Source organism: Apodemus sylvaticus, chromosome 14, assembly GCF_947179515.1.
Source record: "Apodemus sylvaticus chromosome 14, mApoSyl1.1, whole genome shotgun sequence".
Taxonomy (NCBI): Eukaryota; Metazoa; Chordata; class Mammalia; order Rodentia; family Muridae; genus Apodemus; species Apodemus sylvaticus.
Genome location: NC_067485.1, coordinates 60,494,971 through 60,510,726, shown reverse-complemented (window position 1 = coordinate 60,510,726; position 15,756 = coordinate 60,494,971). Strand labels below are relative to the sequence as shown.

Below are 15,756 nucleotides of genomic sequence, written 5' to 3'. Positions count from 1 at the left end.
TGTCTGAGAAAAATGTAAGGATAAAGACGTTCCTGCGTCTTTGGAAAAGATGACAAGAAAATAGTGCCTCCCCCCGCACCCAACCATTTTGCTTTTTTCCTTGGTACATCTGGAAAGAAAAATTCTACAATAGGGAGCACGGCAGACGCGCAGGCGTCACACAATAGTCTCCAACAAGCAGGACGCGCCCCTGCAGGGGTGGAGCTACCGACGGGGAAGGGGAGGAGCCGCGGGGTAATGGGCGGGGCGTCTGGGTTACGTAGCTGACCTAGTGGCGCGGGGCGCAGTCGGCGCAGGCGCAGAAGCAGCAGCTCTGGGGCGGGTTTGCCGGCTGAGGCTACAAGGCGGTGCCGAAGTCGCTTCTCTTTCCCCTTTCTCTCCCTACTCTTCTCTGGGTGGTTTTCTTGGTGAGTTAATGGAGGAGGAAGGGAAGTCCAGCGAGGGTTGTTGCCCTAACATCCCTCTTTCCGCCGCGCCCCATCAGGCCCCGCTTCCCCATCCACCTGTCGCACCGAATCCCGTGGCGCGCCCTGTGCTCTGCTGACCCCACGGCGCGTGCGCGTGCGCTAGCCTGTGCCTGGATTACCAGTCTTTGGAAGTGGGCCTCGTATTTTGCCCAGGTTTCAGCCCTTGACCTCTTTTTGACATTTTTTTTTCCCTCTCCGAGTAGTGCTTTTATTTCGCTTTGAGCTGTTTGATCTTCCGTTCATGTGTATGCACTTGTGACTGCATGGTCCACTTGGCAGCTGCCCAGCCAGGCAAGTCGAGTGCATCAGTTCTGCAATTCTCACTGCCTGGTGGATGGGTTAAATGGCCTGGTGGCTTAGTGAACTTTTCAGTTCTCACTTGGAAGGCTTCGCTCAATGAAAATCGTGATTGGAAGCTTTTGCTAAATTCGATAATAATAAGCAATTTAGTTTCCTGTTTTTCGGTTTGATAGGATTTATTTTTTTCTGGGCAGCCCATAGTTAATATGAATAATCTTTTTTGGGGGGTGGGGTGACTCCTTATTTCACAGCAGATTGGCTTTCTTTAAAAACTCCATATAGATTTATGGGTGGATAGGGAGCACCCATTTTTGCTTTTGAAAAAAAAAGCGATCTCTCTGCTTCTTTTTATTTAACATGTAAAGAGAAAACCTTTTTTTGTTGGATATGTGTTCCTGTGTATGTTAACCTTTGAATTGTGAATTCATAGAATGCAACAGTATTAACCAACTTGATGGCATCAGCCAAGGTATATATACCTCCCTGTCCTCGGGATAGAACACAAGGATTAAGGTATTCGAGGCCAGTGGTCAGAACCAGATTGACACCCCAAGGCATGTTCTAATTAGAAACAATTTATATGTGAAAAGGGATAAAGGAATGCAGCTTTCAATGAAGGGAAACAACATAAAGTTAACCGATACTATTCATGGATTCTATCTGTCAATGTTTCATTTGTTTAAGTTTATTCATAATTCCTCAAAACTTGGCCACACATTATTAGTCATTTATGGAAGTAGGCATAGCAGTGAGAATTTTGAAGTGTGGTATGTGCATGTTCCCAGCTGAAGTGAGACGAGCTGTGTTTCGTCTTGTTTGAGGTTGAAACTGAAGTAAAGTACATCCTTTTGATATTCTGCAAAACATGCCACATCTTTTGCATTCTTTAGTAAAAGGCGAAAGATTTATACGATCTGAAGAGAAACCAGAATATCATGTTTTGCATTCTTATAGTTTCAATAGCCACTTAAAGTGATTCCTATACCGAGTACTCTGGTGCTCTGTAGTAGGTCAAAGTATGAAGAGACTGGTGTGTTTGTATTACAGAGAAAGCAGGTATGTTAAGATGAGCTTCATTCAAGTATAAGTTAAGAGTGCTGCTGGCTTCCTTCATATTAATTAATGAGCAATTTATATGTGTGTGTGTATATATATGTTAATATATTCACTTATTGGCAAAAGCATTGTGACTAAAGGCTCATTGGGAACCCAACCCAGTTCATAGTGGCCATGCTCACTAGTTCAGGGGTGGTGGGAGTGTTATAGACCCTAACCACATGAATGAGAAGCAACCGTAGTGAAGACTTAGATTACAGGTAAATGGTCAGCAGTGGAGAATTAGCCCATCTTCTTCTGTCTTTTAATTAGCTCAACTAAGACTTGGGCAGAGAGTCTCCAAAGTTATTTTTATGGCTGAATATTACAAAGCAAAAGTTAGTATGTAGTTTAAAACAGAATTAGAAAGGATACTCTTTTATTTGCCACTTGTCATAGCACTTGCCTGCCTTTTGCTAGTCTAATGAGACCATTTACTGTGAAATGATATGTGTGTAGAACTTATAAGTTGAACTCCACAATAGTCCTGTTTTTACTTTGCTCTGCCAATGTTGTTTAGAAAGAGGAAATGAGGTAGCATTTAAGATGAGAATGTGGGATGTTAAGCCAAAGGAAGACTGGCGAAAGTAAGGAAAGTTAATATGTGTAGTGTTTGCTTTTCTACTGTCTGATCTTTATGGAATGGATATTTAGCAACCCATGTAAAAAGTTGACTCAAACATGAAACATTCATTGTCTATGAAGACAATAGGAATAAACCAGTTACTCAGGTAATACACCACATATTGTGTGTGTGTGTTTGTGTGTGTGTGCGCGCGCGCACAGCGTGCGCGTGCGTACATCATGTTGTTTCATGCATGTGTGTACCTAAGAGTGTTCCTGTGCAGATGCATAAACAAGATTAATTATATAGTTTTGAGGTGTCCTTAAAAGTAGGTAGTGCTAACACACACTACCAAAGTACAGTTTTGAAAATTGCTGAGTGATTTAAGTTAAACTTTTTCTCTAGGCTTTGCATTGCTTCAGAGAGTGTATCAGACTGCATGGCAAAATTGTAATTTGGGGTAAGTATCACAGTTTTCTCTAAAAGTTATACATGATATGCTTGGTCTTGTCCCTGGATAATTTGATTCTGTCTATAGATTCTTTGATATTTATCATTGACTGGGAATTATTAGCATTAATATTTCTGTGACACATTCCAGAAAATACACTTTGAATTTGTCAGAGACCCATTTCAGTAGCTAAGACCTGTGTGTGGGTAGCAGGGACTTACAGGGTTTTCAGAGTGATTTAGATGAACAGGAAAATCTGAAAGAACAGTTTAGGTACTCATTTCATAGCTTTTAGTTTACCGATCTGCCCTCAGCATTAAACCTACAGTTAAATAATTAAAGTCAAATGTCATAGTGAAGGATATGGCAATTGCTTCTATTTGGTTATGTTGTCATTTTTATTTAAACTATTTTATCTGTATGAGTGTTTTGCTCACATGTATATATGCACATCATGTGCCTGTCTGGTTCCCATAGAGGTTAGAAGAGGTGTCTTGAAACTAGAGTTTATAAATGGTCCTGAGCCACTGTGTGGGCACTAAATCAAATCCTGGTCCTCTGTAAGAGCTAGTGCTCTTAACTTCTGAGCCATCTCTCCGGTCCTGGTTATGTTGTCTTTTATTGCTTGATGATAAAAATAGCTTCAGTACTGTTACTAAAATGCACTTATATGATAAATTTTGCAAGATAAAAGCCCAGTATTTGAATATTCAATAATAGATTTGGGGAATATGAAAATTTGCCCTTATCATTTACAAATTTCAAGTGCCATTTTGAAATATTTATGCATGAAATCTTAGGATACCGTATGAAGTTATGATTAACTTATTCTTTTTCATTGTAGACCCTACTTTTTGCAAAGATTGACCTTGCCTTGGACTTAACACACTCTTCATTTGTGGTTCCTGTTGTATTGTGTTTCCACTTCAGTGAGTTACGCATAGCACAAAGCGAAATAAAGAAATGAAGTTTTCCTCTTGACTGGTCGATTTACTTGTAAGTAAAATTCAGAGTTAGGTTTTAAAAAATACTCTAAAGATTTTAATGTAGAATAGAGTTTAGGTAGTATCAAAAGCAGTAAACTATTGGAAAATGTTTATGATTAAACATACCACTTAATTTTTGCTATAGTTTAGTTGCATACTAGTTCTATCAGAGAGCATGTAAAAAGCCACACTCTGTTCTTATAAAGCTATATCCTTCAATGTAAGAAATGTTACAAGTTATTAAATTGAATTTTATTGTAACACAATACTTTATACCTGGCATGTTTTGTTTTAAGAATGAGCACATTTCCAAAGACAGGAGTTGGATCAATATTGGAAATTGTAGATCTTGAGATGCCAAAAAAGTTTCCTTTCACCATTGAGTACCTTTATGTGTTTCTTGGCTATTTCTCTGAATTCTAGAATTTAAGTTCAACCACTAATGATGCTGTAGGAACATAAACAAGTGAGGACTTTTCTGATTAATCTTTATTAATTTTTGCATGTTATCCATTCTACTATGGCCTTTTAAAGGCATCCAATATGAAAATATGCAAACATTGTCCTCAGCAGTGTATAGGTTAGAGGCACAGAGGGAAGGAGAGGGCACACTTCGACTCAGTGTAAAAAATAGTATCTGATGAGCAAGTGTGATCATTTACTCTAGCTTTTTGTTGTGGATTTTATGAGAAATTAATAAATAATGATAGTTAACATGGTCATAAAGATAAATTTAATATTAAGACTGTAGTTCAGCTTTCATGAATTACAAATAAGATTTGTATAAATCCACATACTTTGTGTTATAATCCAAGAAATCATGAACCACTATTTTCTACAGTATATTTTTTTTACAAGGAAAAGGGATATTAATAGAACTTACTGTGTCTTTTAAAAGACTTTCTGATAAGGTATTTTCTAAATAGTATTTTTGCTGTTAATATTTATACTTTGTAATACTCAGTCATATATCTTATTTTGAATTTCATTTTATTGGTGTCATGAAATTTGAAAAGATATTAACCAATGCTGTTTTTTCTCAAAGAACTAAATAGACATGGCAGTAGAAGAGGGATGGGAGAGGAGGGTGAGGGAGGGTGTGGGGAAAGAATAATCAGAACATAATAAAAGCAGGGTGGAAATGGCATGGCAAGGCTTATTGATTGTGTAATTAATATGTCATGGTTATAATACTTTAATAAGAATAGTGTACAGTCTTTATTATAAAACTTTTTAAGTGTCCCATCAATTTGAAGTAATTTGAACATCTGTGCACTGAGTGCATGTATATATTCAGTTCTACCAGGATGCTAGCAGTTTGTTGAAGAAGTAACCACATGCCTTTTTTATGTCTTAAAAAGGACTAAAGCCAACCCCTAGGTTGGCCCGGTCAGAGAAGTGAAGAGAAATGCTGAACTTTACCAGATGTCACCATCTGAAACAGATAACACAGAAGTGTTTTTCTAGCGCGCCGGCTAAAGTACAGAGCCACACACAGCTCCTGCTCCCACGAGCCTTTGCACGTGCAGACGTGGGGAAGTCATGGCACTCTACCCACTCTCTTGTTGGAGACAAAAATATTGTCCTGATGGGGCCTCCTGGTTCTGGGAAAACAACAGTTGGCAGAATATTAGGTGACAAATTAGGCTGCTGTGTCATCGATGTGGATGGTGATGTCCTGGAGAAAACCTGGAATATGAGTGCATCTGAAAAATTGCAGGATGTTGGTAATGAGCAATTTTTAGAAGAGGAAGGAAAAGCCATGTTAAACTTGAATGCATCTGGAAGTGTGATTTCTCTCAGTGGGTCCAATCCCATGCATGATGCTAGCATGTGGCATCTGAAGAAAAATGGAATTGTTGTATACCTGGATGTGCCTCTAACAGATATAATTAGTCGTCTGAAATCAGTGAGAATTGATAGGATTGTTGGCCAGAACACTGGAGCATCTCTGAGAGACTTACTGAAGCACGGAAGACTATACTATAAGAAATGGTACGATGCCCGAGTCTTCTGTGAGAGTGGGGCTTCAGCTGAGGAGGTTGCAGACAAAGTCCTTGATGTGGTTAGACGATACCAAGATGTGGATTCAGAAACATTCATTTCAACAAGGCATGTTTGTCTTAAAGACCACGACAAGAAGTTTCCACCAAAATACTTCAGTGAAGCTGTGATTGAGGGATTGGCTTCTGATGGTGGCCTCTTTGTCCCTGAGAAGGAGTTTCCAAAACTAAGCCGCGGGGAGTGGGAGAGCCTGATAGGAGCCACCTACATAGAACGAGCCCAGGTACTTTTGGAAAGGTGCATTCACCCTGCGGACATACCTGCTGCCAAACTAGGAGAAATGATTGAAACTGCGTATGGGGAAAACTTTGCCTGCTCCAAAGTTGCCCCTGTCAGGCACCTTTCTGGCAATCAGTTCATCTTGGAGTTGTTCTATGGCCCAACGGGGTCCTTTAAAGATTTGTCTTTACAGCTTATGCCTCATGTTTTTGCCTACTGTATCCCACCAGGTTGCAACTATGTGATACTTGTAGCGACTTCAGGAGATACTGGGAGTGCAGTCTTAAATGGGTTTAGCCATCTTCATAAAAGTGATAAGGAAAGAATAGCTGTGGTCACATTTTTCCCAGAGAATGGAGTTAGTGATTTCCAGAAAGCAGAGATAGTTGGCAGTCAGAGAGATAATGGATGGGCAATAGGTGTCAAGTCGGATTTTGATTTTTGCCAGACAGCTATTAGAAAAATATTTAATGATTCTGATTTTACTGGCTTTCTGACTGTGGAATATGGGACAATCTTAAGCTCAGCAAATTCTATAAATTGGGCTCGACTACTTCCGCAGGTTGTGTATCACGCCTCCGCATACCTTGAGCTTGTCAGCCAAGGGTTTATTTCTTTTGGAAGCCCAGTAGATGTCTGTATTCCCACAGGAAACTTTGGGAACATATTAGCGGCAGTGTATGCCAAGATGATGGGAATTCCCATTCGAAAATTTATCTGTGCCTCTAATCAGAACCACGTTTTGACTGATTTCATAAAAACTGGACATTATGATCTAAGGAATAGGAAATTAGCACAAACGTTTTCACCCTCAATAGATATTCTCAAATCTTCAAACCTGGAGCGACATTTATACTTGATGGCTAACAAAGATGGACAGTTAATGACTAATTTATATAATCAGCTGGAGAGTCAGCTTCACTTCCAGATTGAGAAGATGCTAGTTGAGAAGCTGCAGAAGGATTTTGTTGCTGACTGGTGTTCTGAGGGAGAATGCCTAGAGGCCATCAACACTACCTACCATGCATCAGGCTATATTTTGGATCCACATACTGCTGTTGCAAAAGTGGTTGCAGACAAGATGCAAGACAAAAGCTGCCCAGTGGTCATCGCATCTACAGCTCACTACTCCAAGTTTGCCCCTGCTATCATGCAGGCACTGAGGATTGAGGAACTCAACCAGGCGTCATCAAGCCAGCTCTACTTACTGAGCTCATACAATGCTCTACCACCTCCTCATGAGGCTCTATTAGAGAGAATGAAGCAGAGGGAGAAGATGGACTACCAAGTTTGTGTAGCTGACGTGGATGTCCTGAAGGGTCATGTGGAAGAACTCATCCAAAATTGGTTCATAAGGAAGTCTGTGTAGGGGGTTTTTCTTGGTAAGGAGCAATAATAAACCTTGAAAGTCAGTTTGGACCTCACTAGTGTTTTGTTTTGTGTAAATGTTTATGTGTGCATCTGATCTTTGGAGCTGACTCTTACACCTGCTGTGTACCTCCCCAGGTCCTCCAGAAGAGGCAGAGGCCAGCACAGTACCTGGAACCCTGTGCCGCCGTGCTTTATTCTCTGCTCATGTTGGGCGTGGCAGTTTCTCCTTCACCCTGTACTTCTGAGTGGAACAAAATATCTGGTATTTAGAGTGGCATTTAAAAATATTTAAGCACAGTTAGGTGCTACATCTCTAGCCATTTAGTGTTTATTGGACAATTTGCTGCTTGAGATAGTTAGCTAACATAGAGGAAGTAGCAAGCTCACTAAGATTAGAGTCATCATTTTTTAAGCCCTTTCAAATTCTGTTTTGGACAATAGTGGCTGACACGTACCCTACACTATCCAGTTAGAGGTTTGCTGGACCATTCACTGCTCTTTGAATGTCTGTAGTTAGCACTGGAGAAGTTTGAAATCAGACTGATGTAGGATGCAGGAGTTGACAGACCTGTGGAGGAGTGGACAGGGAAACAAAGTCACCTACTTCAAGAGGAAGGCGATCCAAGATTAGTAATGTTTAAGTTGCTTTAATAAATGTTCAGTTATAGACAGCAGCTCTTCTGTATTTATAGTCTGGTCCTATTTGTCTCACTTTAAAAAAACATTTTGGGGTAACTAAATCCACACAAATTGCTAAAAATGCTTCATTTCCATTGTAGTGTAGTGACAGTAATCCTAACTGATTTGTGTATTTCCTGAGTATTTACTTTCTGGATTGAAGGGCATGACTGACTGAAGAAGTGCAGTGGGCCGCTCCCCACCACAAGATGGCATTCCTCACAGCATTTGCTACTGCTTCTGGTTACCTTTCAAAGAAATGTTCAAAATTGAAACGATGAAAAGAAAATGAGTAGTTTTAATGGGCAAGAAGCAATTTGTTGTACAAGTTTTAAATTAAACCAATTACATGTTAACATCAGCTCTCTGGCTTCGATTCTAAAATGTAGTTCTAGAGCCTGTAATGGAGGCAGGGACTGTCCTTGTAAGGTGCACAAAACCCTGGATTCCATCCTTAGCTCCTAGGAAGATAGAGGTAGTAGGTAAAGGTCATGTTTAGCCACACAGTTTGAGGCCACCCTGGGATACATGAGATCCTGTTTAAAACAAACAAACAAACAACAAACAAACAAACAAAAGACACTTGAAACACTTTTTGTTAATAGAAACTCAAAGCTCTGTATTTATGCACACATTCTATCATTTCAGAATATTTGTTTCAGTAGATATACTTAGAAAATTATAAAATAAAAAAATTATCCTAATGTTATTCTGTGTATGTATGATAATCTACTTTAAAACTAAGGGGATAATGTTGAGCCATAATTTTTGGACTCAGCAATTAATAGAAGAGCACATGAAGTCCAGGTGATATACAACACAAAATAATTCCTGCAAAATAGTGTGGGGATACATAAAAAGTCAACCACGCAGCCCGGTAGGGTAGAGTTTAACAGAAGAAGGAATATGGTGTGGTATCACCCACCTAAGCTCTCACCACCAGGGAAGCTGAGGCAGGAGGAGTGTGAGCTTGAGACCAGTCTGTTTTCCATAGGGACTGTCTCTAAATGAATAAGTGAGCTAACAAAAGGGAAATACTTCTATAAAGTAATCAGGGATCCATAGTGGGTGTAGGTCCTGAGGGACCGCTCTGTAAGTCGAGCAGTAGAGAGAGAGGACACTGTCTTCCTGATTCACTGTTGTTAAATGATTATTCTCTCAGTATCTAGATGGTTACCTCATGTCTGTGGCCTTTGAGTCCCCATCACCCTCAGCTCCTCTCTTTTTGTTTGGTTCTTTTGAACCAGGGTTTCTCTGTGTAGCCCTGGCTGCCCTGGAACTCACTCTGTAGACCAGGCCGGCTACAGACTCACAGACATCCACCTGCCTCTGCCTCCCAAGTGCGGGGACTAAAGGTGTGCATGGCCGTACCCAGCTTTAGCTCACTCTGGTAGAGGGTAGAGATGCTCACTCTCCTCCAGTGTGACTTAGGTAGTCCTCCTTTCAAGGGCCAGCGTCCCTGTGAGCCTTGTGTCCAATTTCCTTCAACTCTGTTAACATGCATCATTCTGATAGCTTGCTTCCCTCCTCCCCTGTTGCTTCGATGTTTCCAAGGGAGCCTGACTTCCTGGGGCATTTAGATGCCCTTTGCATAGTTTAGCATTTATAGCAAGGCCTGCACCTCTACCTTCTGCATTCCTCCATGCGCTAACCAAGACATAGTGCTGCAAAGGCTGTGCGAATGATTCCACCTTCGCATCTCCACTGTACAGTGAGTGTGGATGGGAAGTAGATACTGAGGTGCATGAGTCTCTGGAGTAAGATCAGAGCACCACAGGCATTTTCACCTCCGGGACCTTAAGAGGTACATTTACTTCGCTCCCAAGAAGTAGCTATAGTCCATGTCTAAAGTCAGTTCCTTTTTTCTTTAATACTGTTTTGTTTTGTTTAGTTTACTATCTAAGTTCCATGAGAGGAGGGTGAGCATCTCTACCCTTTACAAGAATGAGCTGAAGCTGGGCAGTGGTGGCGCACACCTTTAATCCCAGCACTTGGGAGGCAGAGGCAGGTGGATTTCAGAGTTCGAGGCCAGCATGATCTACAGAGTGAGTTCCAGGACAGACAGGGTTACACAGAGAAGCCCTGTCTCGAAAACAAACAAACAAACAACAACAACAAAAAAGAATGAGTTGAAACTGGGTGTGGTGGTGCATGTCATTAGTACCAGCACTTGGGAGGCAGAGGCAGATGGATGACTGGGTTTGTAGCCAGTCTGTTCTACAGAGTGAGTTCCAGGGCAGTCAGGGCTATACAGAGAAACCCTGTTTCAAAAGAAATAAAAAAGAGCTGAGGGTGATGGAGACCCAGAGGTCACGTGAAGACACGAGGTCACTATTTAGATGCTGAGAGAACAAACAAGTGATGCGGGCAAGATAAAATCTTCTCTCTACTGCTTGACTTCCAAAAGGTTGACTTGGTTTTAGTTGTTAGCTGTCTTTACTTTGTGAATCTGGGGGGCTGGAAGGAATTTGACATAGGATGTGGTATGTAGTGTTCAGTTTGTTTGAAACAAAGGGTATCTGGAGATGAAGCTAGGAAGTCAAGTAAGATCTACAGGTCTAAACATTTCTGAGCAGTATGTGATATGACTGAATGAGTTTAAGTTGTGGTGCATGTCATTAGTACCAGCACTTCGGAGGTACTCTTTTAAAAGATTATTTTAGGAATATGAGTGTTTTGTTTGTATCCTTGCATGTCAGAAGAGAGCATAAGATTCCTTAGAGCTAGAGTTACGGATAGTTGTGAGCCACCATGTGTATGCTAGGAATCAAACTTGGGGGCCTCTGCAAGAACAAGTGTTCTTAGCCACCAAGCCATCTCCCGATTCCTCCAATACACACACACACACACTTAGAGAGATCATGTTGGCAACTGGGTGGAGGTAGAGGAATTAAAACTTACAGGTCCAGAGCCATTAGAAGGCTAGTGCCTGGGCCAAAGCACACATCCTTTCTTCTCTGCCTTTCTCCTCTCTACATGTTATTCTGTACTCCCAGACCTCTTCACCTGGCTTCTTTACAGAGGGAATCACTTTTCTGTAGTTGCCACATTCCAAAAGCAGAAGTAGTACTATAAGGCTATACAACTATAACATATCCCTGGGAGACAGAGATGTTCCAGAACATCACTTTCACTGCACTGCATGCTTAAAGCAGGGAGCAAGCCCAGTTAGATTCAAGTTGTACAGAAATAAGTTGCAGTTCCTTATGACTGGAGTAGCAAAGTCACACAGTAAAAGAATTTGTACTTGGAGTCACCCGTTGGGGCCATATTATATACTCTACTAGTCATAATAAATGGTCATTTCAAGAGGCAGTCACACCAGGAAGATAGTTTCTTGTTCGTGATTTGAGAATTCTATCACTAATAATATATAGACAATGATGAATCCTGTACCTCACGGTGTTTGATCACCTGGCTTTTCTTTTTTTAAACAAAATTCTGTCTCTTCTTGGTGAAGAAGACACCTTGGTGAGACACCTGGGCTTATGTTGAGAATATACATGAGTTCATGCCATTCAATAACCTCTCTTTCAAGCTTCACCAGATGGGCTCTGTTGGCAAAGCCTTTGCTGTGCAAGATGAGGACCAGAGTTTATTTCCAGAACTTGTGTTTACAATGCCAGATATGGTGGTGCATGCTTATAATCCTAGTGCAGAGACAGATGAACCCTGGGGGAAGAGGGGCTTGCTGGACTGGCAGCCTAGTCTACTGAGTGAGCTTCCAATCAGTAGCAGACCCTACCAAATAAACCAAGGTAGACTGCACCTAAGGAAAAAAACCTGAGGCTGATCTGCCCTTCACACTTGCATAACTACCTCCACACATAAGCACACATACACACAGACACATGAACAAGATTGTAAAAATCTGTCAATAATTATGAGCATGGTTTTAAATAGCTCAGAGATATATCAGTATTTAATCCCTTCTCTACTGTTTAAATCTACTTATATAATTTTGATCATTTATTAATGGCAAATTTGTTGAAATGGGATCCTTAGAGTGTGTACATTTAAAATATGCATGCCATCTTTCAGAAAGGACATTGAGATAGTCTTCTGCTTCCCAAGGCTTTGATGAGGAATAGTGTTCATCTAGGCCTCTGTTTCCTTGTGTGGAACATGGCTTTTTCCTATCTGATGTTTTTTTTCTATCTCTATTGCTTCCTTTGAACACTTACATTGTGATCAAATGTACATGGGTGCGGAGCTGTCTGATGGAATGGGAGCAACCTATAACAGGTCACACTCCAGAAGAAAAAGGGTTCTTCCCCCAGGAGGGGTCTTCACAGCCTTAGCCCGTCCATGCGGGAATGTTGGCTGGCTCCGTCTTTTGCGGATAGTCACGGCGGCACAAGCTCTTCAGTGCAGCAGTCTGTCGTATTCAGAAGACACTATTTTGTAGCAGTCCTCCCCATGGGTAGAATCTTCCAAGTCCTCTGACTCTTACAGTCTTTCTGCTTCCTCCTCCTTGGACGTTGTCTGAGCTTTTGGGGGCAGGGTATGACACAAATGCCCCATTTATGGCTGGTCAATCTACAGTCACTTATTCTCTTGCTTTGACAAATTGTTAATCTCTGCAATTGCCTGCCATCCACTGCAAGAAAGCTGCTCTGATGAGACGAGAGAGCAGTACCAATCTACATGTATAAGAATAGATATTTATAAGCAGTTGGATACTATGTCCATCCGTTAAAATAACAGTGTTTTCTCCTGGGGTCTATGACCTCCCCAGTCATAGGATCTACTGTCTTATCCCATATGCTCACTTCCCCCACCCCACCAATGGCCCTTTTCTAGTTTCCCAGCTTTAAGCTTATTTTAGTTAAACACACAAACCCAAAGATGCAAAACTAGGATGCACATATGAATAAGAATGGGTACCATTTGCCTTTCTAGGCTAGGTTATTCCTCTCAGCTCCATCCATTTACTGGAATTATTTATTTTTCTTGTACTCTAGGATTTTTCAAAATTACTGAAATATAGTAAAAAAAAAATCTTGAGACAGGGTCTTATTATGTCACCTTAGCTACCCTTGAAGTTTGAAGTGTGGACCAGGCTGGCCTCAAACTCACTGAGACCCCCCTGTCTCTCACTCCTGCTTACAGGCATCAAAACATGCGCCACCATTCCTGGCTCTGTAGTCAGTTATGAAAACACCATTATCTATGAATATTTTATGTCACTGTGCAACTTGTTCTGTCCTGGCATCTTTTTTTTTTTTTATTTTTTTTTTTTTGTCTTTTTTTTTTTATTTGATATAATTTATTTACATTTCAAATGATTTCCCCTTTTCTAGCCCCCCACCATTCCCCGAAAGTCCCGTAAGCCCCCTTCTCTTCCCCTGTCCTCCCTCCCACCCCTTCCCAGTTCCCCGTTCTGGTTTTGCCAAATACTGTTTCACTGAGTCTTTCCAGAACCAGGGACCACTCCTGCTTTCTTCTTGTATCTCATTTGATGTGAGGATTATGTTTTGGGTATTCCAGTTTTCTAGGTTAATAACCACTTATTAGTGAGTGCATACCATGATTCACCTTTTGAGTCTGGGTTACCTCACTTAGTATGATGTTCTCTAGCTCCATCCATTTGCCTAAGAATTTCATGAATTCATTGTTTCTAATGGCTGAATAGTACTCCATTGTGTAGATATACCACATTTTTTGTATCCACTCTTCTGTTGAGGGATACCTGGGTTCTTTCCAGCATCTGGCAATTATAAATAGGGCTGCTATGAACATAGTAGAGCATGTATCCTTATTACATGGTGGGGAATCCTCTGGGTATATGCCCAGGAGTGGTATAGCAGGATCTTCTGGAAGTGAGGTGCCCAGTTTTCGGAGGAACCGCCAGACTGCTTTCCAGAGTGGTTGTACCAATTTGCAGCCCCACCAGCAGTGGAGGAGTGTTCCTCTTTCTCCGCACCCTCTCCAACACCTGCTGTCTCCTGAATTTTTAATCTTAGCCATTCTGACTGGTGTAAGATGAAATCTTAGGGTTGTTTTGATTTGCATTTCCCTAATGACTAATGAAGTGGAGCATTTTTTAAGATGCTTCTCAGCCATCCGAAGTTCTTCAGGTGAGAATTCTTTGTTTAACTCTGTACCCCATTTTTTAATAGGGTTGTTCGGTTTTCTGGAGTCTAACTTCTTGAGTTCTTTATATATATTGGATATTAGCCCTCTATCTGATGTAGGATTGGTGAAGATCTTTTCCCAATTTGTTGGTTGCCGATCTGTCCTCTTGATGGTGTCCTTTGCCTTACAGAAACTCTGTAACCTTATGAGGTCCCATTTGTCAATTCTTGCTCTTAGAGCATACGCTATTGGTGTTCTGTTCAGAAACTTTCTCCCTGTACCGATGTCCTCAAGGGTCTTCCCCAGTTTCTTTTCTATTAGCTTCAGAGTGTCTGGCTTTATGTGGAGGTCCTTGATCCATTTGGATTTGAGCTTAGTACAAGGAGACAAGGATGGATCAATTCGCATTCTTCTGCATGCTGACCTCCAGTTGAACCAGCACCATTTGTTGAAAAGGCTATCTTTTTTCCATTGGATGTTTTCAGCCTCTTTGTCGAGGATCAAGTGGCCATAGGTGTGTGGGTTCATTTCTGGATCTTCAATCCTGTTCCATTGATCCTCCTGCCTGTCACTGTACCAATACCATGCAGTTTTTAACACTATTGCTCTGTAGTATTGCTTGAGGTCAGGGATACTGATTCCCCCAGATTTTCTTTTGTTGCTGAGAATAGTTTTAGCTATCCTGGGTTTTTTGTTGTTCCAGATGAATTTGATAATTGCTCTTTCTAACTCTGTGAAGAATTGAGTTGGGATTTTGATGGGTATTGCATTGAATCTGTATAGTGCTTTAGGCAAAATGGCCATTTTAACTATATTGATTCTACCGATCCATGAGCATGGGAGGTTTTCCCATTTTTTGAGGTCTTCTTCCATTTCCTTCTTCAGAGTCTTGAAGTTCTTGCCATACAGATCTTTCGCATGTTTGGTAAGAGTCACCCCAAGATACTTTATACTGTTTGTGGCTATTGTGAAGGGGGTCATTTCCCTAATTTCTTTCTCAGCCTGCTTATCCTTTGAGTATAGGAAGGCCACTGATTTGCTTGAGTTGATTTTGTAACCTGCCACTTTGCTGAAGTTGTTTATCAGCTGTAGGAGCTCTCTAGTGGAGTTCTTTGGGTCACTTAGGTAGACGATCATGTCGTCTGCAAATAATGATAGTTTGACTTCCTCCTTTCCAATTTGTATCCCTTTGACCTCCTTATGTTGTCGAATTGCCCGAGCTAGTACCTCAAGTACAATATTGAAAAGATAAGGAGAAAGGGGGCAGCCTTGTCTGGTCCCTGATTTCAGTGGGATTGCTTCAAGTTTCTCTCCGTTTAGTTTGATGCTGGCTACCGGTTTGCTGTATATTGCTTTTACTATGTTTAGGTATGGGCCTTGAATTCCTGTTCTCTCCAAGACTTTAAGCATGAAAGGATGCTGAATTTTGTCAAATGCTTTTTCAGCATCCAATGAAATGATCATGTGGTTTTGTTCTTTGAG

General features: G+C 41.1%; 1 protein-coding gene across 4 annotated transcripts; it reads left to right on the top strand.

Moving 5' to 3' along the window:
* Positions 1-299: 299 nt before the first annotated feature.
* Thnsl1 (threonine synthase like 1) lies at positions 300-8,883 on the top strand. 4 transcript variants are annotated; one of them, XR_007973289.1, is made up of 6 exons: positions 300-407; positions 2,833-2,887; positions 3,723-3,874; positions 5,226-7,529; positions 7,654-7,780; positions 8,360-8,881. XR_007973289.1 is itself a non-coding variant. In XM_052157245.1 (5 exons), the coding sequence occupies exon 4, from the start codon at positions 5,273-5,275 to the stop codon at positions 7,514-7,516; it is 2,244 nt and encodes a 747-aa protein (XP_052013205.1). In that variant the 5' UTR covers positions 300-407; positions 2,833-2,887; positions 3,723-3,874; positions 5,226-5,272; the 3' UTR covers positions 7,517-7,529; positions 7,654-8,882. The 4 variants fall into 4 exon arrangements, 2 of the variants coding, with proteins under 2 accessions (XP_052013205.1, XP_052013206.1); XM_052157245.1 differs by having other exon boundaries at positions 7,654-8,882; XM_052157246.1 differs by lacking the exon at positions 300-407 and adding an exon at positions 420-1,236 and having other exon boundaries at positions 7,654-8,882.
* Positions 8,884-15,756: the final 6,873 nt, after the last annotated feature.

Coding starts and splice junctions, on each gene's coding strand:
- Thnsl1 (XM_052157245.1), top strand. CDS start 5,273: ATGCTGAACTTTACCAGATGTCACCATCTGAAACAGATAACACAGAAG.